Raw genomic sequence first — 25,141 nt, 5'->3', positions numbered from 1 at the left:
TCTGCCTCGTTCGTCGTATTCCTAAACGTCGCCAACAGATGTGTCGACAATCATTTTAAGCATGTACAACAGTGTACTTACGGTAAACCTTGCCTCGCTCATATTTTTGACCTACTTTAAGTCAGCAAACTATTTCCTGACTTCCTTACAGGATCCATTCCTTATTAACTCAATTTAGCCAGTTCCAGACGGTCACAGTAAGGCACGGTTTACCGTAATCCAGCTTCCGATCTAAGCACTTGTCCGATTGCCAGGGACGAGTATATTCTTATCAGGGCGAGTAGGTAATCGTTATCACTTGTCCCCCGGGGTAGTGCAATTTTATGTCACAAAGCTTTTTTCCCCACTCGATACAACGGATGATAGTGCCACCAATCGGACTGCCTGTGTAGGGCAAGTAGCTTTTGGAGGGGGCAGGCGAATTTCAGATATGCTTGCCCCCGGGCAATTGGCTTTCATTCCTTAGATCGAACCCTATAGCCCTCATGTCGGTTGATATTTCGTACTCAGACAGGCTTAGATCGGACACTGCTGTACCATGGTGTACAAGGATCTGTTGTCGAAAGGTATATCAATACGCAACTATGTTGTAGGACCACCAGTTGCTGTAGGGTTCATCGATTCAAGTCCAACTTAAATCATCGTCATGAGTCGACTCATAATCTAAGCCATCACTATTTTCATGTTCAAATTAGTATTTCCGATGGGGCTCCGGTACCACTACTGTGGCGAGTGAGGATTCCACGTAATGAAATGCGAAGATCCACCAGGTCCACTAGGCAGTTAAAAGCTGTCCAACCATTTACAAATTCCTGGTGGTACGAAATTCCCCAAACAAACAACGAACAATGACAGATTTTCACGACAAATCAAATGATTTATTTTCCCAATTTCAAGTTTACATGATGTATTCATAAAGCACATTTCGTGTAGATTTAATAAGCGATAACTTCTTCCCATCTCCTAACGGCGCTGATGCTGACTTAGTTTATAAGAATAGAAGGCGACGCTGCCATCCGTCTTCTCGCTCTCTCTCTAACCGGGAGGCCATTTCATCTGTCGTCCTCCCATAACGTGCAGGTGCACGTGGTAGACCGACTGCGCGCCGTCGCGCCCGTTATTCAACACCAAGCGGTACCCGTTGTTCAGGCCTTCCTGCGCGGCGACTTTCTTCGCCGCGATCATCATGTGACCCAACAGCTGCAAATAGAAAATTCCGAAGAAAAATGCCGTTTTAAGAAAAAATGAAGACACCGGGACAAAAAAAAATCCACACGAGACGAATTCGAAGGTGAATGAGAAACCTGAAGAAAGTGCTCGGTATATGATGGTGCACTAAGGTGGTAAATATACAGTGAAAGTCCGTTATAACGCTGTTATCCTTCGTAATGCCAATGCTCTCCTTTGCTCTCCTTAACGCCATGACTTTTTTCACAGAACAAATTTTCGCAATCTCAACACATTAAATTCAATGCAAATACCATTTTTTATAACGTCAAATTCGTTTTAAACCCGCGTTCTTCGTCGTTCCCAACAGCGGCGTTAAAACGGACTTTTACTGTAGTGCTGAATTGTTAAGGTGCGGTGCATTGTTTTCGAGGTAGGCATTGGTGTTTAGTCAATCGCAGAGAGTGACTGCTCCACTCGTGTATAACTTTCTCTGCATGCTAGTCCACTCTCGTCTACTCAGATCACGTGGATGCTTCCTCTGCTAGGCTGCTTCGTGGCTCAACGGCCCTTGGTCGACTCTTGATCTACGTAAGGTATTCGTTAAGTTGAATCGGTATTTCTATGTTGATTTCTGCTCGAAAGTTGGCGCAACGGCACTGTCCCCTGTAAATGTCCTGTAGTTGGCTGTTGGACTTAGCTTCTACGGCGCTCGCATTCATGTAGGCCTACCTGTTACAAGATGTTTCATGTTTGCCACCCCCATTTGCGATCGCAGCTTACGACGCCAAAAGAAATAAGCGCAACCGTCTTATCTTTCTTGATTTGATCAACATCAAAGCTTCTTTATTTATTATCATAAAATAATCACATACAGCCTATATCATCATATACCCGGTAATTATTCGTAAAAAGGAAATCTAAATTTGCAATATTTCGTAACATCCGCAGCGTAGAGAGTAAATGACTATTAGAATAAGTAATGTAGTACGAGAATAAATGTAATTTAGAGAATAAATGTATCATTTATAAAAAAGGAATAAAAAGCTATCGATTATCAGGTCGCGAGTAAGAAAGCCGACTAGACAATTACGCAAAAACGCCACATCGACGAACAGAGAGGACGTGCCTAGGGAGGTTTGCGCGACCGAGACTTAATGACCACTCCAAGACCATCTCGGTTCCATAGCCGATCTAGCAATTTCGGTCTTAAACCACGACTACGCGCAAACAGTCCCCGGTCGTCGTGGAAATTCATACACGGATTTATTCGAAGAAAAGTACCGGTAAGGTGTGTCTTTTCGGCCACACTGTAAATAATAATAAAAAACACGAATTTGTATAGCGCCTCTTTCCACGTACCTGTGTACAAAGTTCAGCCGCGCTGTCAAACCTGATTATTATTACCCAGCTTCTGTTACCATTCCATAGCAGTCTTACTCTCCCTGGGGAGATACAACGCCGATCAGCAAATCACGATCAGGCGTCGTCAGCCGGTAGCAAGTGTGAATTAATGCCTTGCCTAAGGACACTACAGCATAGCCGGGGTTCGAACACTGGACATCTCGATTGAGAAGCCAACGCCTTAACCTTTAGGCCACGCCACTCCTGTAAGCGGGAGGGGGGAAAGAAAGAAAGTTCCTAGAACCCGTTCTACCGTGAGTGGTGGGTCGAGGAGATGGGTTAACAAGAATAAGCCAAAAGATGGAAACTAGCGCGTTAAGCGACAGACAGTGTTAGTAACGCCGATAACGTTCAGAAGATGAACAGGAGAACATTAAACATGTCGACGAAAACATAGAAATCTACTATCACAATAACATCGATTGTTAATCATGCCCTGAGATCGGATATCGACTACAACATCTACACGGACATAACAACAACTACCGTACTATAATAACAATGACGACCACACATCGAAGAGGAGGCTCCGGAACAGCAGACGCCAGAAGTTCGACGACGTACACCCCCGTAAAAACCCGCGCACAGGTCGGGCTGTCGAACACTGGCAAGCAAGGATGACACAAAGACACAACAAAGTCCGCTAGTTACCGTACTAAAACATTTACCAACCACGATTAACATTTGAATATACAGGACTGTATACTTTATATCAATACAACCTCCCAGACTGGCGCTGATTGGGAAACAAGTCAACCTCACAGTTACATATTCGTTAAGCCCGATAGTTCGCATCAAACATGTAGTATTCAGACTTTCAGAGTTGTCGATTTCATCATATCCCCGAAACAGATCGGTTCATTCAAGTAATACAAACCCAAAACGCAAAGTTTTCATAGGTTAAAGCGTAGATTTGAGCATATAACATTTTTTACATATATACCGATATTTTCGTTAAACCATTGCCCCTTATTTTTCCAATACGAGAATAGCCTACATACCTACTGTAGAAGTTATAATCTTTTTTTTTTCTATTTTAAGTTTATACCGTAAAACGTCGCCTAACTCGGACAAACTCGGACCGGCGAAAAAAGTTCCAAAGGTAAACGTAAGACCGAGTTGATGCTAAGAAAATGTACATCGGACTTTTATGGTCGACTGATCTATAAAGCCACAGCAGGGGAATCATAACTAAAAAGTGAAATCCATCCTCGAAAACATCGGAACATACCCGACGAGGCTGAAGCGAAATCGACCGTACTTCAATTTCATAGATTATTTTTCAAGGATGAATCTCGTTATAGTTGCGATTTTGATTGTGATTTTGCTTAACCCTTTCAGTGCGTCTACACCGCAGTGCGGTGTATGAATCGGTGATGGATTTTGCTAGTACACCGCATTGCGGTGTATTGATGTAATTAGTAATTAGTTTTTATCTCTGGAAAGATGGCAGCACCAGTCAAACATAGTGAAATACACCGCGCTCTATAGTGGTATTCCCCTTATTCTTCAACACACTAGGGTGGAATTTTTCAAAATTTTCAAATTATCTCCGGCAATATAGGGTATTGATTAGTCAGCACTGAAAGGGTTAAGTCAGAAGTTCGAACTGGCCAGCCGTCCGAGTGAGACGAGGTTTACTGCGTATGGCAGAATGTATGTTTCAATAAAGTAGCAGCAGCAGCAGCAGCCTCATATCAGCATGATTATCTTGATGCTGGCACATAAAGTTAAGCGTTTTAAGTTACAATTTCGATGTCGATAACCTCTCGACTATTCCGCTAAATCCAACGACGACGCGACGAGAAACCGCCGCAGTCCTCGTTTCTTTAATCCGCGCCCCGCGCGCGCGTTACCCGGGCGGCCATTTCATCTGTCGTCCGCCCATGACGTGCGCGTGTATGTGGTAGACGTCCTGGCCGGCGTCATGCCCATTGTTGATCGTGACGCGGTAGCCGCGCGCCAAGTTCTGCTGCGCGGCGACCGTCCGCGCGACCAACAACACGTGTCCGAGCAGCTTTAAAAATAACAACAACGTTAATAACAAGAGAGATATTGTTATAATTAGACTCAGACGTGGAAAATAGATTTAACCCTTTTAGTGCGGTGTATAAATCCGTGATGGACTTAGCAAGTACACTGCAGTGCGGTGTATAAATCGGTGATGAATTTTGCTAGTTAACTGCAGTGCAGTGTATTTTTCAATCGGTGATGGACTTTGCAAGTCCACTGCAGTGCGGTGAATAAATCGGTGATGGACTTGCTAGTGCACCGCATGGCGGTGTATTGACGTTATTATTAATTAGTTTTTATCTCTACATTGAAATGGCAGCACGTGTCAAACCTGGTGAAATACTAGTAACTAACGATACACCGCACCATGCCCTACAGCCGTATACCCGTTATAGGCCTACAACCGATGGGGTGGAGCATTTCAAGGACTATGTATCTCTCTGTTTGTGAAATTTGAAGCGTTTTAAATGCGGAGGCAGTAGAAGTGCTAATCAGGTTGCGTTGTTAACTACCTAATGTTGTTTATTGTGCTAATGAATTACGCGTACATGCGCTATAGCAACTGGAAAGAGTCAAAATAGTCGGAAGCCGGAGAGAGGTCAGCAAGAAGAGCGTTCAATGTCTGAGATTTTCAATTGATAATCCGTCTGGGTGAAATCTTCAACACGGACTATCACTTTTGGTAAGAGCAGGGATTAAATGTTCAGTGTCTACTGTTAGTGTTAGTATTCTTTTCCAATTAGCGATAAGTTAGGTTTATATCAATAATATTTATCGAAAATGTCACAGGTGAAATACTGAACACATTATATGAAGTATGGACGATCAGTTTTTGAAAGTGCGCTGATAAAATGTCAGGTGTTTGTAGTTCATTTTCAATTGGAAATATCTCAGGTGAAGCACTGAACACATGTGAAGTGTGGATGATCAGTTTTTGAAAGTGGGCTGATAAAACGTCAGGCGTTTGTAGTTCATTTTCAATTGGAAATATCTCAGGTGAAGCACTGAACACATCTGACAGACAATGCCAGCCCCTGTGGCTGTGGGCCTACGTAACCCCGGACATTTTTCTTCAAAATAAATCGGGGAGTCACGTCCAAACCGTTATTAAAAACATGACGAAATGACGTGCAGCGGGTAGAAAAATGTTCTTACCAGTTCATCTTCTTCGGTCGCGGCGTCCAGAGTGCGAATAGGTTTACGGGGTATCACCAAAAAATGCGTCGGCGCCTGAGGGTTGATGTCGTGGAAGGCAATGCACTGTAACATGATAAACAAGAGGAATAGATTGAAATTGTAGTGTTTTCAATTTGCTGGAATTCTACAGGGGCTGCATTCAGTTAGGCTAAACATTCATTGTTTTTTGACACCGTGGCTGCTGAAATAGCGAGGCTCTCGATCGCGCAAACAATACTGAAAATCTGAGCTGAATTTTGATGTAATTTGCTTATTAGTTCAATATATTTCACATTTTTTGGAGGGGGTCCGAAAAATTCGAGATTTTAAAGTCCTACTCCTAGGCCTACATTGTTCAGTTGACTAAAGTAGAGACTCCCTTGGAGTGGATGAAAACCCTTCCTCGTACCGTTTTCAAAAAAAAATTTTGGGGGGTGGTGTCTTGTTCTTCATCATTTTTTCAGTCATTTTTTGATTTTTTTGGCCTCTTGATAAAAAACCGGCCATTTCGAGGCGTTTTTCTCGGTAACTACGCGAAATTCTGGCTCCACCAAATTCACGCATCTACTAACTCGTACCTTGTCGTCCTCGTAAATTAACTTGCACGGGATCTCCTTCCTCAGTATCTTGCCGAAAATCGTATCTTCTCCCGGATCCGGGCATTGAGATGCGGCTACTTCGTCCGCCATGTTTATTCGCTTCCCTGTGCACGCTGCGCATCGCCTCCGACCTCGCTTCCCTGGGCACGCTACAGGCTGAGATTAGGAGGTTAATCATTTCACTATCAAATCACCCAAGACCCCTAGTCAGTAACCTGTCTGTGGTTTAGTTTCACGATCGGATATTTTCACATCCGATTATAAAAAGCTTACCACCAACGATTAGGTAACTAACTACCAAGACCCCGTGATAATGTTGAAATGAAGACTTAGATATATGTAAAGCTGCAACAATTTTATGATTATGTTCTTCATCAAATTTAGTAAGCTGGTAGCCTACTGGAGATAAACAACTGGATACATACTTATCTTCTCCATTATAGAGTTTTGATTTAATTCGTATCGCCAAGCTGGTTAATTAGCACTATACTGGCCTAATCAACTTTACTTCGAACTAATCCCTTCAAATGAATCATCTTTACATCCTCGCTTGCCAGGGTCTGGTAAAACCAACCCAAGAAGACAGCTTCGATCAGCAGGAGGGAGCCAATCCGTTCGAGACGACCAAAAAATTCCCACACAAAACAACATAGACGTCGAACGACATATCGAAAAACAACGAAAACCAATAGAATTCGTTAAAAAATATCGCGAGATACATCATTTTATTTCATATGTTACATCAACAAATCAAGGTCCATCAACACACTTGATACAAGGTCCCTTCATTTCGGTCGTTCATTTTCAAGGAGTTTTAAAAGGAGGAAATACTAAATTCTGCACCACTTTCATATTCCAATTATATACCGTACACTCCTCCTGAATCGCTACTGTTTATGTCGGTAAACCATTAATTCGATACGACGACTGGCGGCGACACCGTATTATCAAGCCAGCGGCGAACGTGTTTAAGGAGCTTCGAGCATTTCGTCCAAATTAAAAGGGCCGCCGGCACCCTCTGATTAATTACCCGATTAAACGATTAACCGATAATTACTCGATTAACGATTATTATTTAGACAATGTCTGTAGTAGTTTATCGCGCGCGGCGCCGGCCGTTTCCAGCTGCGGATGCGGCCGACCGACGAAAACGCGCAGGATCTCGGTCACCGATCGCGGGAAATAGTCCTGCCGCACGGCGTGTTCGAGCGTGATCAAAACGCCGCTGATGTCCACCAGGGGGCGGTGCGTTTTATCCTCCGATTTCAACAGTCCGATCTGCACGAGCAGCGCGTTCGCGAACGACATCACCGCGTTGTTTTTCGCCGATTCGCCCGTCGAGTCGTCCGTACTACGCAGCAGACGCGACACCAACGCGTCGAAACACCGGGTCGCCGCGCGGGTCGCCTCCGAGTCGTCGTCGGTCGCGACCGACGCGACTTTCACCGCGACGCCGAGCACGCGGTCGACGTCCCGTTCGTCGGCGCCGAGTTCGGCGCGGAATTTCGCGACCGCCTCGTCGCCATCGCCACCGAGCGCGACTAGTTTTTTCGCGGTCGGGAATTTCAGGAAGTTCGCGACGGTCAGCGGTGCCAGATTCGATTCGTTGATTTGTTGAATCGAGTCGTTCAATTCGTTGTCCTTCTTATCGATCTTCTGAAACGAGACGCGTAGAAAAAATCTTCATTGTAAGAATCTGGATGAAACTTTATTCACACTTTTCTTAGGTTTTCAAGTATTTCGGGTATTTTCTTAGATTTTTAACCCTTTCAGTGCTAACTATTAATCAATTCCCGAAAGCGCTGGAGCTAAATTGGAAATTTTCAAAGATTCTATATATTCAGGGTGTTGTATAACCGGAATGCCACTCTGATGCGTCGACACCATGGTGCGATGTATCGTTAGTTACTAATATTTCTGTTTAACAGGGGCTGCTATCTTTCAATGGAGATAAAAACTAATTATTACATGTAAAAAGAGACCACTGTACTCCATCATCGAATCATACATCGCACTGCGGTGTAATGACGAACTGAAAGGGTTAAATAAATACCTATTCTCACGTCTATCTGGAATGATCAGGATTATGAATACTCACCGTTGCGTCATTATCATCACCTTTCTCATCTTCCGATTGATCTTCATCCGGTTCGTCATCTTCATCATCATCGTCGTCGTCAGTGCCCTCGTCGTCGCTCAACGACTGCAGCACGTCGACGCGGTCCATCGCTTCGACGACGCCGGTCACCAGCTCGACGCCGGCCTCGCCGAAACAATTCGCGCTCAAATCCAACTTCTCCAACGCCGGCTTATTTTCGATCGACTCGGCCAATGCCACGCCGCCAGCCTGCCCGATCTCGTTACCGGATAAAACTATCTCGCGTAATTTGACGAGCCCGGACTTCAAGGCGTCGGCGAGCGCCAGCGCGCCGTCGGTACGCGTCAAACAATCGCCGAAATTCAACGTTTCCAGTTCGACGAGGTGCGGCAGCACACGCGCCATCGACCGGGCGCCGTCCGCCGTGAACGTGTTGTCGTTCAGATTGACGACGCGTAGCCGCCGATTGGCGTCGAACGCCGCCGCCAACGCGCGTATACCCGGCGCGTTGATACCGTTCTGCGGCATCTCAACGCGCTGGAGCGTGCCGATGCGTTCGAACGCGCGCGCCAACTCGGCGGCGGCGTCGTTTTCGAGGCGGTTGCGTCCGGCGACGAATACGCGCAGCGCGAACGCGCCGTCCGATCGCTCGTGGCACTCGACGAGGCTCCGCGCCAACATGGTACCGCCGGCGATGCCGAGGCCGTTGTTGTTAAGGTAGAGTTCTTCGAGCGTGTAGCATACGGGCGATTTCAGCAGGTCTTTGAAACCTTCAACGCCGTTCGGGCCGAAAGCGTTGTCGCTGAGGTTCAACTCGACGAGGTGCGTGTTGGCGGCGGTCATCGCCGCGCCGAGGTGCTTCAACGCGATCGGGATTTCGGACTTCAGGCGACCTGTAACGAGAACTCAAGAATTTAGCCCCTGTTCATGATTATAACACGTACCCGGGATCCCGTGTCCTGGTCTGAAATAAATAGTCTCCATCGGAAACTGACGTAAAAACAGTTCTTTATCTTTACAGACTTTCGAAGCGTTTTCAGCGTTTAACACAAACAGCTAAAACGCTAGATTGCTTTCCCAGAGGGCCGGGGCACCTCGCTCGGATGCGTCGTCGAGTCAAGTTGCAAAGGGTCTATCTAATCAATTGACAAAACGTCCCCAACAGAATTTGCAGAATTCATGACATTCAAGACTTTCTCTGAAAGATAAAAAACAAAACGAAGAAATTTCTAATTCTAGGGGGCCTACCCGTAAACATGTCGCTCCACAACGCACACCGAAACTCGGGTCGTTTCTCTAACGCCCCGGCGATCGCGCGAGCCGCTTCGATACCCATAGTGTTCCCTTCCAGTCGAAGCGTCAGCAATTTGCCGCGGTCGAATTTCTCGATCGCCTCGACGATTTCGGCGGCGTCTTTTTCTTCGTTCAATTTCAAACCCCGACCGGCGAAACTGAGTTCGGTACTCCGAGGGTCTTCTTCTTGTTTTTCCTCGTCGTCGACGGCGGCCTGCGCCAGCTTAGCGGTCAGGTTTTCTACTACGTCGTTGGTCGTCGTCATTTTGTTCTGTTGGGGTTAAAATGCAGTAAAATTAGGCGCTAATTTCGTCGGGTTATTTGTTGAGGCCCGAATTTTCGAAATGAAGCACGAATACGAGCAATGGCGGCGCAAATTGCGGAATTCTGACCTCAGACGAACTGATGGCGAAAGAACTGTTTGAAAGAAACTGGTACGATGGATTAAAAGGGGTGTATGAATAGAGAGAACATGTTTAGAAAATATTAAATCCGTGTAACATTGGATTTTTTTATTTCTTATCGAAGATTCAGCTATTCTTTGTTTAAAATGCTTCGTCAATTAGTTTACGCTTTTCATCCGGCTCATCACAGACCAATTCAAAACAAATATGATTTTATTGCTCAAAAGTGAATATTTAAGCTTCGTACGGTCCGGTTAAGCAGTTCGGGACGTAACGCGGATTCCGGATAGATTGGAATTAAAATGGCGAATGAGAAAATTTATTTTTCGGGAGAAGACAAAAAACGATTTTCGGAAAAAATCCGATTTTCGAATCGACTCTCCAATCCAATTCAATCAACCATATTTTATTGGGGTGCTGTCAAGAGATGAAATGAAAATGAGAGAAAAATTCGAGAAACTCTTTATTATTTCGGAGCCGTGTAGAACGACCGTTGATCTACAGTCATCCTGAGAAAATCGTCGAAGGCGTTGGAACTCGTAAAGTATGTCGAAATTCTTGAAAACCCTTTCAAAAAGCTCCCCCAACCAGAACCATTCCCACCAACAACAAGTCTATTTTGCTTTCTAGTTTCTTTATATTTAAAAAGAGAGGTCCTCGTTGTATCTGATATTTTTGATACAATATCAAAATCAGCTCACAGGTTCGTCTATAGGATATTTTCCAAAGCTGCGCTTGGATCAGGCTTCGTCGTGGGTCGCGCGGACTTCGGCGGGGGTTGATGGTCCGAAGTGATCTGATTCTGATGAGTTCCGGGTCCTCAGTCCATGTCCCAAGAAAAAAAATTTGGCGGCTTGCAAGCTTTGCTGAGCCTTAACCACAGAATTTCCATTTGTTTCATCACAAATAGTTTCAGTACGACAGTAGGCCTATATTATTCTCTCAGAGCTTCCTGGCCTAACAGTGTCTGAACTTGATATGATATGATACAAGGGCGGATTTAGGGGGGGGGGGGTGGACTGGTCCACCCCCTTCAAAATCCGAATCAGCCTCCAAAAAGTCTGGAAAAATTTTTTTGCAAAGAAAATTTCGAAAAGACTAAAAATAAATCCAAATGGGTCCTGATAGTGATAAGGACAAAAAAAGCCCTGTTTGTCCTAAATGTTCTGTGGGAGGGTCACAAGAACCCCTACCAATGTTTCGCTTGCACCCCTCGCATCTACCCTTTCAGATTAAGTGCCCATTCGAATTTCAAGGAATCCTTGATCCGCCCTTGTGATATGGTAGTATGATAACATGAAGTTAGAGCATTCAGCAACTTTGATTTCTAAAGAGTTTGTCTGTTGTTTGCACCCCTGGCTTGATATACGGGTATTAATTTCTTTAAGCGTTTTTTTTTTCAGATTATGGACGATGCAGAGCTTACTTCTCGAAGCAACGTCGTTAAACACAAATCCGAAACAACAACCGAAGATCACGAAAAATGGAAAGATGAAGACATCACTCGTCGTGGGCACAAACATACAACGAGGTAATCCAGTTACGTCTCGGATGAAGATATATCCTCGAAATTCTGAGAGCCACATGATTATCACAGTTTAATGGGGGGGGGGCAATTTTATGTAGAGTTCATATTCGCGCCATAAGAGGTGCCTAAACGAAGCCAAGGCGTAAATAAAGCCGAGCAAGCCAGCGGTTGTTCAAGTTCAAGTTCAAGTTCAAATTTATTTCACAGAAAGCATTACGGGCTATGTACACAGGTTGAGAGAAAACAAGCAATAAAATTCACAATTTTTTTTTTTAAAAAAGCACAATTATAAAAAGAGAGAGGACACTAGCTTTCAGTGTGGGCCAAGCAAAGCCTTTAGGCCGCTGTCGCAAGCACCCAGGGAACAAACGAAAGGGAAATGAAGAAACGAAGGGGAAGGAAATGAGAGTTGATGATTTTTGATTATTTCAGGAGAGTGGGTTGAAGGCTCTGATGAGGGTCTTACCCTAGGAAGTCTTGGGCGTTTTGAGACAATTTTTAGGAATTTTAGGCCTAATCAAAATTTTCGTTACAAATCATGGGTAACTCAGAATCGGCATAAATTCTTATGCTGAATTATTCAAATGACCAGAACACTTCATCTTCCCCGCCTTGAATCCGTCATTAACCCCAGTACAGGCCACTGAGCGATAACATGTTGGCCACTAACCTGGAAATCCGGGAATAGTCGGGGAATTTTCTTTTCTTCGAAAAGTCAGGGAATTGGGAATTTTGCAAAAAATCACGTAGGCCTAAATTTACTGAGAATGCTAGATCGCGCAGCAACTCAAACAGTCTACGTCTTCTTGACTGTGTTAATTGATTGGATTCTTAGCAGATCAAGTCAGGGAAATCTACGTGCTTGTCAGGGAATATTCAGGAGGGAAAAGCCACATGAGAGTGTTCACCCTGGGTCCAGTTCCACATTTCTGAGTTAAGATCTGACTCTGGGTTAGACTAACTCATTGAAAATGAACTAACTTTAACTCAGAGTTAACTCTAACTGACGACTGTGGAACTTGGTCCTGGATGATTATTGATCTTGTTTCCCTTTTTTGCAGACGACAAAACAGCAACGATCCCCTTACCGAAGTGCCGCCCGGCAGCGGCGCGTCGGGCAAACCGGCGCCGTCTCGTCAGAACAGTCGTAAAAACGCGCGCGTCGAGACGTCTAACGCGGTGTGCGGCGATCGCGAGTCGTCGCCGGTGGCGGCGGCGTCGCGCGCGCGTCGTCTGAAGATCTACCGGCCGTTGCGTACGTGCACGTCGTTCATCGTTCAGTCGAAGATGAAACTGTCGTCGCGCGCGTTCTTCGACGACGACACCGGCGTCGAGGTCATCGTGCCCGAGATGCCGGTCGTCGACGTCGAGCCGGTCGCCGAACTGGCCGGATCGGCGGTCGAAACTAACGCCGGCGCCGCCGATCAGCAGACGTCGGCGGTTGCGGACTCCGACGCGGATCCGCGGTTGGTGGTTATCTCGTCGAAGGTTAAGAATTTGACGGCGATTTACGCGGCTCTGTTGCCGAACGTCGCCCACGTGCAGTATAAATACGAGAGTTCGTCGCTGGAGAGTATTCGAGGTATGTTTAGGGTGGTCGCTGGCTTATGGAAATCGGGGGGGGTGGGGCGGGGGGAAAGTCGGGGAATTTTCTTTTCGTTAAAAATTTCAGGGAATTTTGTAATATAAAAGCTAAAAATCAAGGAAAAGACAGAGAAGTTCCTTTTCTTTAAGGAAAGGTAGGAAATTTTGTAAAAAGCTGAAAATCCGCGATAATTTAGGGGAATTTGCTAGATTGCGCGTACAATCGAATAGTTTCCATTTATGTATTTGACAATTGATTGGAATCTTGGAATATTGGAAGCAGATCAAGTCAGGGAAAACAAGGTGCATTTCCGCAATAGTCAGGGAAGAAGTAAAATTAAAGTTGCCACTGTTCATGCGTAAATGCATAAGTGACCAAATGAGTAAAATTTCTCAGTAAAATTATAATCAGTTAGGCCTAGTAATAATTCTCAATATTTATCTCATGTTTCAGCGGCCGTTAGTCTAGCGTTGTCATCAAGCGGCGCCGGAAAGAAACTCGACTCGACCTCGTCGCCGTCGCCTGCGAAAAAAGTTCACAGCATCGCGTTCATCGTACACGGCACGAATCACGCGATACATCTCTCCGGCAAGGACGACCAGGTAATGTCTCTCGCTCGTCGGGGGAGAGGGCAAGTTAAGTCTCGCTCTGTCGCCTTGGGTCTCCGGGAAGGACTGCTTCAGGTTCTTATAGTTTTGGAAAGAGTCTTTTTATAAGTTGTTTTTATAAGTATATTTGTCATTGAAAGTTCTGATATTCTACCGACTGCTACACGGTAAATAAACCCTCTATGGTGATGTAGAGAGAATCCCACAATAATAACGAACAGCAGTCCGAAAATGTTACCGGAGAGTCGTTTATTCAACGTTTCGACTATATCCTAATAGTCATCTTCAGGAATACTGAGTTACAACAGAAATTATGAGTCAATATACAATCCAGAAACAAAGAGAATAATTTAAGTTAAATCAAAGGTGATACAAACTGAAGGAAAATCGACATAGAAACGGTTACACGCTAAAACAGATTAAAGAGGGTAAGCTAGGGGGTATGGTAAACGTCTGTGGGACCAAGCAAAAAGTGTTCACTGTCTGAGGTGTTCGCTATAAGCAGGGTCAGGTCATGGATGTGAGTGACACTAGAATCCTCCTATAAATCCACAACTATAAACAAAGCTGTTTACTATTGGGAGGTCAAATGAACCTTCTTGACTGTTCACTATAAAGAGGTACTGATCCATGTATTTTAGATAGGAACATTTTGGGAACGGGCAAATGGTGTTCATTAAGGGAAGTTTTACAATAGTTCCGTCCCACCAGATTTTCAGCGAAAATATTTTCATCTTATTTCAGATAATCTCGAAAGACACGATCAAAGACAACTCGACGTTGATCGATTTCCTCGCGTCCCTCGTAAAAGACCACGTCGACCCGTCGTCGACCAGTAAACGCGTGGATTTCCTCGCCAGTTCGGTCGCCCAAACGACCGACAGCAGCGCCATCTGTCGTGAACTTGAATCGCGCCTTAACGTAAGTCGTAGTCTTCGCATTGTAGTCTTGTCGGTTAGATTTGATTCCGCACCGGATCCGGTGGATTCCCTTCGTGGAAAGTGAGGATCCACCAGGTGTCGCTACTATGTGATTTGCACAGTTCTGCTGGCAAATTGGGAAAACTTATGTTTACGAATTTTTATAAAAATATTTTTGTTTCGAGATTTTTGGGAATTTGATGAATTATGATGAATTTTGAATGGATATATAATTGGATATATTTACACATTGTAGATTCCGGTGAACATCTCTAAAGACGTGCACGGCCCGGAAATCAGCATCAAACACGACGACGCGTCTGCTGACGCTGCGAAAAAAATGTTAGTAAAAACTCTTTTAAGTACAGGGAAATATCAAACGATGGCTCCATCAGGGTCCCTACAACTGCTAGATTCCTTAAAAAAGCTTTTAAACAAAGTGCTTTTAAAAATGTTTGAACTCGAAATTCTCTCCTTAAAATCTCCTTATGTCCAGAAATAATCGATCTGTAGGGACCGTGTTAACATTCACAGAGACATCAAAGGATGGCTTCATCGGGGTCCCTACAACTGCTAGATTCCTTAGAAAACTTATGAAATGCTTTTAAAGGTGCTTGAGTTTGAAATTCTCTCCTTAAAATCTCCTTATATCCAGAAATGATCGATTTGTAGGGACCCTGTTAACATTCACAGAGACATCAAAGGATGGCTTCATCGTGGACCCTACGACTGCTAGATTCCTTATGAAATGCTTTTGAACTTATGAAATGCTTTTAAAATTGCTTGAGTTTGAAATTCTCTCCCTAAAATTTCGTTGTATCCAGGAATCTTCGATCTGTAGGAACCCTGTTAGCTTACACTGAGATATCAGAGGGTTACTTTATTATTTCAGAAACGTCGGCGAGTTATATTTCCATTTGACTCAGCTGCGCGGCTGGAGCGGACGATACCAGCAGTCGCTGGCCGGGTTCGAGAAGATCCGCACGGTCGGTAAGGGCGCGTACGGCGCCGCCGTGCTCTACCGCAAGAAAGACGACGACTCGCTGGTGATTCTGAAAGAGATCAACATGCATGAGTTGAACGCCAACGAACGGCAACTCGCGCTGAACGAGGTGAGTGATGAGTGCGTGGTCGGCGAGTGGTTAGATGATGGTTCAGGCTGCTGTCTGGACCCTCGGATATTCACTACTTTATCACCATACTTAGAATTTCTGATCGTCCACATTTCACATGTGTTCAGTGCTTCACCTGAGACATTTTCAATTGAAAATGAACTACAAACATTAGATATTTTATCAGCAAACTTTCAAAAACAGATCGTCCACACTTCACATGTGTCTAGAACTTCACTTGAGACATTTTTGAGTGAAAATAAACTTCACGCACCGGACATTAGACATTTTATCAGCACACTTCGAAAAACTGATTGTCCACACTTCTCATGTGTTCAGAGTTTCACCTGAGACATTTTTAATTGAAAATGAACTACAAACACCAGACATAAGACATTTAGTTCTTTGTTTCTTTGTGTGGAAATTTAGGAATTCTGACATTTTTTTTTTGTTTTTTCAGGTGAAAGTTCTCGCTTTGCTCGATCACCCGAATATCATCAGTTATTACGACAGTTTCGAGGAGGACGGAGTTTTGATGATCGAGATGGAATACGCCGACGGCGGGTACGTACTCGCCCTCTCCCCCATCCCCTGCTCATTTCTATTGCATCAAATTACGATGTTGTTTTTTAGTATGAAACTATAAAGGGGATCCAGCGCCACAGTTTTGTCAGTCGAGTGACAAATTAGTTCATTTTCAATGTGTTTACTTTGGGTCGAATCTTATCTCAGAATTGTGGAACTGGGTCCAGCCTTCTTACAAAACATTCTGCTGGGTAAAGTAGGGAATTTGAATCTTTCGTTGAAAATAAGGGGAGTGTCGGGTAATTTGAAATTTTGTCATCTTGATGTTCTTGCTGGTGATGAGTGGCACGAGGAACCGCTCAAGTAGAAACAGCCCTGGCTGTGGTTATCTCATAATTCTATCAGAGAATTTTCAGCTGGGTCATCAGGCTCGGTTGCGCGCAAGACTGGTCTTAAGTTGTCAGATTGGCTGTTTAACTAAATTGGTCTTAGACTGGTTTTAAATATAAGCCATTGCTATGCAACCAACCCCCTGGGGTTTTGGATCCTCTGATCTGTAAAAACAATAGGGAAAAACTGACTCGATAAGAACCCTGACTGTAGAACGATGACCACACTCAAACGTGGTGAACGGATAATAAGATAAAATCCCACTATTTACAGATTAAATGAATTTAAAAACCAGAATTTATTTATTAAATCTAAAATATCTCACCCTAGAGATCATCGTCAGGTGTGACACACCTGACAATGATCTCTAGGGTGAGATCGAAACGTCGTGTCTTTTAAATATTTTAGATTTAATAAATAAATTCTGGTTTTTAAATTCTTTTAATCTGTAAATAGTGGGATTTTATCTTATAACCCTGACTGTATTTCGCTTTTTCATTATTTGCGTGTAGGACGTTGTGTCAATTCCTGGCGCAGCAAGCTCAAGACAAACCGCTCGAAGAGAAACAGATTTTGTCGATGTTTCAGCAGATGGTCGCCGCGATACGACACATACACGAACACAACATCCTGCACAGGTCGGAGTTTCATTTCTTTTACGATCTTTACGGCGTGGGGCACTAATCTGGAAATCGAGGAAAATTTGGGGAATTTTTTGTCCTTTTAAAAATTCCGGGGAAGAGTGATCTGTGTAAACGAAAACTGATGAAATTGCGTGAAAATCTTTTAGAGAAAGCTCTTTCGATGTTTCAGTTGTTTTTCATGCCATATACTGTCGAGTTGAGAATTCATACACATGCCGTGTTAAAGCTTACGTATTTCGATCCGTCCAGATTGTGGTCGGTAACTGCTTGTGTTATTGTACCTGTACCGACGTGAAAAATAATACGAAAAAAATTGAGAATCTGGAAATATTGATCTGTGTGAAATCTTGAAATTTTATGCGAAACAATGTGAAAAGTCTTGAAAAATTATGTGAAAAAATGTTTACAAATGTGGTATTTTTTTTTTTACTTGTGAAAAATGTGTTGAAAGCCGATTGTTAGGATGTATCTGGACCCCTGTTATGGGATAGAAGCCAACCACAAATTACAAATTGTTACGTTCGTTATCTCGTTCAGGGACTTGAAAACGGCAAACGTTTTCCTGACGAAGGAGGGCGTCGTGAAAATGGGCGATTTCGGAATTTCGAAAATGATGACCACGGTAAACCGCGGCGCGAACACCGTGCTCGGTACGCCGTACTACATCAGCCCCGAAATGGTGAGTTTGATTAACGATGATAATATCTCTATTTCGACCTTTGCTCTATCCTCACTTACCAGGGTTTGATTGCCTTCCGCCGAAGCTCACGTCTACACAAACCCTGGTCGCAGTTCCTTAGTGGTGTAACCGTCCATGATTTATTGGGTCTAAATATCTAGCCAATCCGATGTGTTGTTTTTCTTCAACACATTTGCTCTATTAATACCGCGCATCTCTGATTGGCTAGAAATATAGACTGGCAACCCGTCCGTCCAAGAAATCTAGAGCTTCAGCAGGAGACAAACAAACCCTGGCAAGCGAGGATGCCTTTGCCCCTTTGCCTTTTTTTACGGAATTCCTCTCGCAAGAATAACTGCGGCGGTCCAATCGATTCCATTTTTCGATCTGGTACGAAAACGAGTTTTTGCTAGAATTATTTTTATCGAGGAATTCTAACAAATCCAAAATGTTTTACGTCGTTAAGCGAAATGAATCTTTATTTTTCAGAATATGCGCCATATGGAAATAGGATTTATTATTATTATTGATATATTATTGATTATAACCATAGATTTGTTGTATTTTTTTTCGAATTCAGTGCGAAGGCAAACCGTACAACGACAAGTCGGATATATGGGCTCTAGGGTGTATCCTATACGAGATGGCGTGTCTACAGAAAACGTTTGAAGGTTCGAATCTTCCCGCTCTAGTCAACAAAATCATGAAGGTCAGTGATCGGGCTAGACTCTGCTACGTTCCATCCTCTCAATGATTAGAATCTGATGACATCGCGAGACTCTGCCACATTCCTCCCTCGCAGGGATTTGAACCTGATGGCATCGCGAGACTCTGCCATGTTCCTCCCTTGCAGGGATTTGAACCTGATGGCATCGTGAGACTCTGCCATGTTCCTCCCTTGCAGGGATTTGAACCTGATGGCATCGTGAGACTCTGCCATGTTCCTCCCTTGCAGGGATTCGAGCCTGATAGCATTGTGAGACTTAGCCACGTTCCTCCCTCGCGGGGATTCGAACCTAATTGCATCGCGAGACTCTGCCACATTCCTCCCTCGCTGGAATTTGATAGCATCACGAGACACCACCGTGGTACAAACTCATGCTACCTGTTCTCAGTTCCTACCTCTTGTAGTATTTGAGAAGGGGAAATTCACGATCGTCGGTATTTAAATTGCGTCGATGTTTCTCTTCTGCCAGGGTTCGTTCGCGCCGGTGAAAGACGTCTACTCGCAGGAGATAAAGGATTTAATTCGAGACATGCTGCAGAAAGATCCCGTCTATCGTCCGTCCGCCCACGAGCTCATGTACCATCGCTTGCCGGAGGTAGGCGCAGAGATCCTTTGCGTTTTAATTCTCTATTCATTAGGTAGTACGTACACCGCATCACGGTGTATTGATGTTAGGTGTAGATGTACTAATGTCTATTTCAACCTGACTTGAGAGCATTCCGGGTGGCCTAGCTCGCTAATTTTTGGTACTACACACCTGATAAAGGTCTTAATAGGACCGGAAAGGACTGGCAGTCGACCTAAATCATCATTTTTTAATCCATTTGAAACTGTATTGAAGGATATCCAAAAAGTCTTCACTGAAAGGGGTTAAATGAAAAGAAGTGACTCCATGATTTGCAGGTTTAACAGTATGTGTCCATGCCTACGTACCAAACTTCAGTTGGTAGGCATGGAGACATATTGTTAAACTTTCAAATCATGGAGTCTCTTTTCTCTCAGGAACCCCTCTCAATAAAGACTTTTTGGATATCCTTCAATACAGTTTAAAGTGGATTCAAAAACGATATTTTAGGTCAGCTGCCAGTGCTTTCTGTTCCTAATAAGACTTCTATCAGGTATGTACAACCAAAACAGACCGAGCTAGGCCACCCGGAATGCTCTCAAGTCAGGTTGAAATAGACATTAAAGTGGTACACCCGTTATACAACGTACTGCCGTGGAATTTTTCTTAAAGTTTTCAAATAATCTCCAGCACTTTCAAGTATTAATTACGCTTAGTCAGCAGCACTGAACTGATAAGCACTACAGAGAAAAATGTTGAGTCGATAGAAAAAAACTTTTTTTTTTCGATCAGTAGTTTTATTTATTAAGTTAAAAAAGAGTGCAAAATATACGTAGGTGGGTAGGAAAAAATGTCCCTAAAATGTTTCGTTATATAATCGATGAAAGGAAGAAACAAAGCTACAACTGGTTATATATACGGTATATATATATATATATATATATTACATAGAAATGGTCTTCGAAAATCCTAAGACCAACGTTAAGACTATCGAACAATTATCAGCTCAGGCTGGCCCTCAAAGTAATTAGTAAATCTAAATGCTTGTAGTATGTTCCGAGAATTGTTAGGTTGGTTATAGAAAAAAATGCATAGTTTAGACTCGGGCATCGGTTGATTAGAATAGATCGTATGCGTTATTTAACGGTAACTGTCCTAATTTTATAAGATATCGGCTAAAGAATCATATTTAGCAGGAACTTCCCGAACGGGATATATGCCCTGTAGATGAACAACATTTTTAGAATGTATAGGCACAAAACAGTCGCAAATCACAAAATAGTCAATTAGGATAATTAGTTACATTAGCATATAAAGAGACAGTTATTTTATAACGCTGCTCGACCCAGTTCTACAGTTCTGAGATTTGACGCCGATTTTACTCGTTGAAAATCAACTGATTTTAATTCGAACTCAACTCGCAAAGTTCTACGGAACCCGGTTGCATAGTCACGGCTTAGACTGAAGACCGGTCTAAGACCAACTTTGTTCTATATCTATAGCCAATCTAACAACTTTAGACCAGTCTTAAGATTTAAGACCACTTTTGGACTTAAGTCACGACTGTGCAACTGGCCCCTGGTTGCATAGACACGGCTAAGACTTAAGACCGGTCTAAGACCAACTTAGTTCTATAGCCAATGGAACAACTTTTGGTTTTGAGATATTTAAGACCGCTTTAAGACTTAAGCGCCAACTGCGCAACCCGCCCGTTTGTACAATTCTGGGCCTCGTGCATTTAATGAAACCAGACTTGAGTTAAACAGTTTTAGTCGTTCTCAGAACTGCGGAACTGGATCCAGCGGAAATATCTAGAATACTGTGGACTCGGCGTACTAATCAAGAGTCCACAGTATGTATCCGTTGAACGTCAACACGGACGGACTGGTGCCGAAGTTCATCGTGCTGCCGGCGGCCAGCTGCAGCCACACGCGGTCGTCCTGCTGCAGCATCAGTATGATCTGATTGTTCGCCGTCGGATACGGGTTCGACTTGCTCGACGACGCCCACACCGACGCCTGCGCGATAGACGGATAGAAAAAATTAGCAAAATCCACAATCTATATGATTTAACAGTTATTACGTTATTTTCTGGTAGTTTCAAAGTTTTGAATAAACTTAATCATCGGAGAAATAAATGAAAATGACCTAGTAACGATATTCGAACGTTAATGAGCAAATACTACAGTTGATGAAAACCTGTTACAGCGTGGCCGCTTGCCTGGAAATCAGGATAAAGTCAGGGAAATGTCTTTTCTGTAAAATGCATGGTCGGGGAATTTTGTAAAAGTGCTAAAAATCAGGGAAAATTAATCGCTAGATCGCGCGTAAAATCGAACAGTTTCCGTCTATGTCATACGTATGTGACTGTGTTAATTGATCGGATTCTAAGCAGATCAAGTCAGGGAAAACAAACGCGTGCATGCCAGGGAAATGTCGGGGAAAAGTGAGTCAAATAAAAGTGGAAAAGTCAGGGAAAAAATATTCAAATAAAAGTGCAATAGTCGGGGGAAAAACTAGTCAAATTAAAGTTGAATAGTCGGGGTTAAACTAGTCAAATAAAAGTGGAATAGTCGGGGAAAAACTAGTCAAATAAAAGTGCAATAGTCGGGAAAAAACTAGTCAAATAAAAGTGCAATAGTCTGGGAAAAACTAGTCAAATAAAAGTGGCCACCGTGATATATTTTTCCGAGTAGCGCGCGTGTCTTACGTGTACGTACCTTCTTTGATCCGTTAACGAGCAGCCAGATGAGCGAGTTGCCGTTGTTACCAGTTGTGTTGATGAAGAACGCGTACGTGCCGGCGCGCGGTATCGTCACGTACGACGTGTACGAGCTGAACGCGCCGCCCTCGTTCGTCACGACGTGGTCGAACGTGATCGTGAAGTCGTACGTCAGTCCGCCGAACGTCGAGTTGCGCTGCACGGAGAACGCGACCTTCGTCGGTCGCGGCGCCGCCTCGCCGGCGTCGCCCTTCGGTCCCTTTTTGCCTGCGAACGAAAGATCGAAGGCTGATTGCGCGGTTAAAGGTTCAAAAGTGGTCTCACATCATGGTCTGAAGTTGTTAGATTGGTTATAGAACTCAAATGAGCTGAGACAGGTCTTAGTTTAAGCGGTTTATGGTTAAAACTGAATCCAGTTCCACATTTGTGTTGTTAGATTGGGCTCTGGATCCAGTTCCACAGTCGTGTGTGATTAATCTATTTCTGGATCCAGTTCCACATTTGTGTTGGTTGAATTTGTCTCTGGATCCAGTTACACAGTCGTGTGGGTTTGATTTGACTCTGGATCCAGTTCCACATTTGTGTTGGTTGAATTTGACTCTGGATCCAGTTCCACAGTTGTGTGGGTTTGATTTGACTCTGGATCCAGTTCCACAGTCGTGTGTGATTAATCTATCTGCGGACCAAGTTCCCCAGTTGTGTGGGTTTGATTGGTCTCTGGACCCAGTTCCACAGAAGTGTGGGTTAAATCTATCTCTGGACCCAGTTCCACGGTCGTATAGATTTAATTTGTTTCTGGACCAAGTTCCGTAGTTGTGCGGATGTTTATTTTGACTCCGAACCCGATTCCTCGTTTGCCTACCTTTCATGCCTTTTTCGCCCTTTTCACCGGGTTTGCCCTGTGGCCCGGCCGGGCCCGGGGCTCCGTTGTTACCATTGTTGCCGTGGTTTCCGGGCATACCCATCGGACCGGGCGCGCCTATAAAATTGAGGAAAAGATTATACCGTAAATACCGTAACTCGGGGCCCGTAGTCCGGTAATACCGGTCCGGAGATCTTACCCGCAGGTCCCGGCATGCACTGACACGGTTTACACTGGCCGTCATCGTTGGGCACCTCGTCGTCTAATTCTCCGAGCGCGTCCTGGCGTCGCGCGCGGTATTTCCGCGATCCGCCGTCGTCTTTGGCGGCTCCTACGGACAGCAGCGCCACCACCCAACACGCCATTAAACTGAACTTCATCTTGGCGTGCAGTGTCTCTCAGTTGATTCAGATATGTCGGTTGTAGACAATCGATTTCCAACACTAAAAATTGTGATAAGACACTTTAAACTGATTCCAAAATATCTCATTATTTCAGTGCTATACCAGTTGCTTTTCTAGATATTTTGCAAGATCTAGAAATTTCTTTTACTAATTCATCTCTGTACCCAGGTTTGCACGAGCTACTCTTCGTGAAATACAGGTATCATTTCTTAGCCTGGAACCCCCCTTCAGACTTTCACTGTTGTAATTGTGGGCAATCGGTTATTGAAAGTGAGCTGCTAAAATGTCGAATGTCTGGTGTTAGTAGTTCATTTTCAATTAGAAATGTCTCGGGTGAAGTCCTGGACACATGCGAAGTGTGGACGATCAAAAGTTTGAACATAATGATAAACAGGGAAAATCAGGGAATTAGACAAATTTTTCCAAAAACCCCGAAAACATGATTCAATGAAAAATGAATGAACCGTAACAACATTTTTAAAAAAACCTAGAAATTTCTCAGATTCACTCATCAGCAAATTTTGTGTCATCTCATGGAAAAATCAGGGGCTTGAAAATGGGCTGATAAAGTATTGAATTGCGTATAGGGAGTGCAGATTCCAGGCTACACGCAACTATTGATATATTGACGAGTTAGTTAAGAATACTCTGAATCAAAACAGCGCACTTACCTGATTTAGTTGCAGCTCTCGACGAACGAATGAACAAACGAACGAACAAACGACTGGCGTTGATTTCTTTTCGTCGGTAAAACTCTTCGTCCCTGGATCGCCGCGCAGCGCGCGTCTGCTTACGGTCGGTTACCACGGCGACGGTGAACGTCGCGATGAAAGGTGTGCGTGCGTTTGAATAATGGAAGGGAAACATTTTTTTTTTAGCGTCTTTTCCTTCTTCGCCGTCGTAATAGTACGTGCGCTCTCTTTCGTCGACGGATTGGAGAGGTTTCAAAGCTTTCGACATTCTCGTAGAGCGTTTCCTGTTACGCTTACGGAAAGTGTAGAGGACCTATCGCGCGAAATTCAGAATTTCCGATCGGACCAAGAGGTGCAATCGTAAAGGGTGCAATCGCGGCGGCACCATTTCCGAAGATACTTGATCCTCGTCAGAAAAATACGGCGATATTGTATATACGTTTTTTTTTCGCGTCGAGAGTTTAAGAGGAAAACTCGAGGAAAACTCATTGAATTAGAAAAAATGTAGAAAAAATTTCACGGACAAATCGGGGAATTTGACACATTTTACTGAAAAACCTGAAAAACTCAGAGAGAATTCTGATGATAATATTGACCATACGTTCGTTTATTAATGCGTGGTTCATAAAAAATGAATAAATTGTCAAATTTTTGACCTAGAACTTTTTCTGATTCACTTAGGGGGAATTTTGTGTTATAACTTAGAAAATCCGACAAAACTCATGGAATTTGTAAATCGGCAGAAAATGGCCACACTGTCCATTTAAGACACTTGAGCCTTCACCATGAAATAAGCAAATATTGAATATCGGTTTTTTCACATCAACACTTAAGAAGACCAGGGGTTCTCCCCTTCCTTAGTCGATCTTTTAAAATTAAGCTCCGAACTTAGAGAAAGCGTGATGCCGTATAAATTAGATGGTCCTTGCGATTTCTCAAGAAGACAACCGGGCAAGGCTGTTGGGTTGCTCGCAAGAAACTTGACACCTTGCTTCTCATTTCAGTTCTGCTGAGCTTAAAAGTT

The 25,141-nt window shown here is 43.8% G+C and overlaps 5 protein-coding genes across 7 annotated transcripts in view; 2 read left to right on the top strand and 3 right to left on the bottom strand.

Annotated features, from left to right (window-relative positions):
• Positions 1-864: 864 nt before the first annotated feature.
• Positions 865-6,498, bottom strand: LOC141914274 (adenosine 5'-monophosphoramidase HINT1-like). 2 transcript variants are annotated; one of them, XM_074805542.1, is made up of 3 exons: positions 6,339-6,498; positions 5,740-5,844; positions 865-1,200 (listed from the first exon to the last, which is right to left on the bottom strand). In XM_074805542.1, exons 1-3 carry the CDS (start codon positions 6,447-6,449, stop codon positions 1,036-1,038), a joined length of 381 nt encoding a protein of 126 aa, XP_074661643.1. In that variant the 5' UTR covers positions 6,450-6,498; the 3' UTR covers positions 865-1,035. The 2 variants fall into 2 exon arrangements, with proteins under 2 accessions (XP_074661643.1, XP_074661644.1); XM_074805543.1 differs by lacking the exon at positions 865-1,200 and adding an exon at positions 1,216-4,588.
• Positions 6,499-7,072: 574 nt separating this feature from the next.
• LOC141914267 (ran GTPase-activating protein 1-like) lies at positions 7,073-10,115 on the bottom strand. 2 transcript variants are annotated; one of them, XM_074805531.1, is made up of 3 exons: positions 9,706-10,115; positions 8,458-9,350; positions 7,073-8,015 (listed from the first exon to the last, which is right to left on the bottom strand). In XM_074805531.1, the coding sequence occupies exons 1-3, from the start codon at positions 10,013-10,015 to the stop codon at positions 7,431-7,433; spliced, it is 1,788 nt and encodes a 595-aa protein (XP_074661632.1). In that variant the 5' UTR covers positions 10,016-10,115; the 3' UTR covers positions 7,073-7,430. The 2 variants fall into 2 exon arrangements, with proteins under 2 accessions (XP_074661632.1, XP_074661633.1); XM_074805532.1 differs by having other exon boundaries at positions 7,073-8,012.
• A 538-nt stretch (positions 10,116-10,653) lies between these two features.
• LOC141914195 (uncharacterized) lies at positions 10,654-15,531 on the top strand. The gene is made up of 7 exons (XM_074805462.1): positions 10,654-10,698; positions 11,558-11,685; positions 12,744-13,264; positions 13,721-13,869; positions 14,620-14,796; positions 15,052-15,137; positions 15,468-15,531. Exons 2-7 carry the CDS (start codon positions 11,561-11,563, stop codon positions 15,529-15,531), a joined length of 1,122 nt encoding a protein of 373 aa, XP_074661563.1. The 5' UTR covers positions 10,654-10,698; positions 11,558-11,560.
• A 226-nt stretch (positions 15,532-15,757) lies between these two features.
• Positions 15,758-25,141, top strand: part of LOC141914266 (serine/threonine-protein kinase Nek8-like) — a 29,841-nt gene continuing 20,457 nt past the window's right edge. Inside the window, exons 1-6 of the mRNA XM_074805530.1 lie at positions 15,758-15,907; positions 16,368-16,471; positions 17,335-17,460; positions 18,004-18,145; positions 18,726-18,854; positions 19,342-19,467. Coding sequence (XP_074661631.1) covers positions 15,863-15,907; positions 16,368-16,471; positions 17,335-17,460; positions 18,004-18,145; positions 18,726-18,854; positions 19,342-19,467 — 672 coding nt within the window. The 5' untranslated portion in view covers positions 15,758-15,862. The remainder of the gene's footprint in view (positions 15,908-16,367; positions 16,472-17,334; positions 17,461-18,003; positions 18,146-18,725; positions 18,855-19,341; positions 19,468-25,141) is intronic.
• On the bottom strand, positions 20,755-23,401 carry LOC141914141 (cerebellin-2-like). Its single transcript, XM_074805407.1, has 4 exons — positions 23,221-23,401; positions 23,022-23,138; positions 22,158-22,426; positions 20,755-21,455 (listed from the first exon to the last, which is right to left on the bottom strand). The coding sequence occupies exons 1-4, from the start codon at positions 23,399-23,401 to the stop codon at positions 21,273-21,275; spliced, it is 750 nt and encodes a 249-aa protein (XP_074661508.1). The 3' UTR covers positions 20,755-21,272.

This window comes from Tubulanus polymorphus, chromosome 12 (genome assembly GCF_964204645.1).
Source record: "Tubulanus polymorphus chromosome 12, tnTubPoly1.2, whole genome shotgun sequence".
Classification (NCBI taxonomy): Eukaryota; Metazoa; Nemertea; class Palaeonemertea; order Tubulaniformes; family Tubulanidae; genus Tubulanus; species Tubulanus polymorphus.
This window is presented reverse-complemented; position numbering and strand designations above follow the sequence as displayed.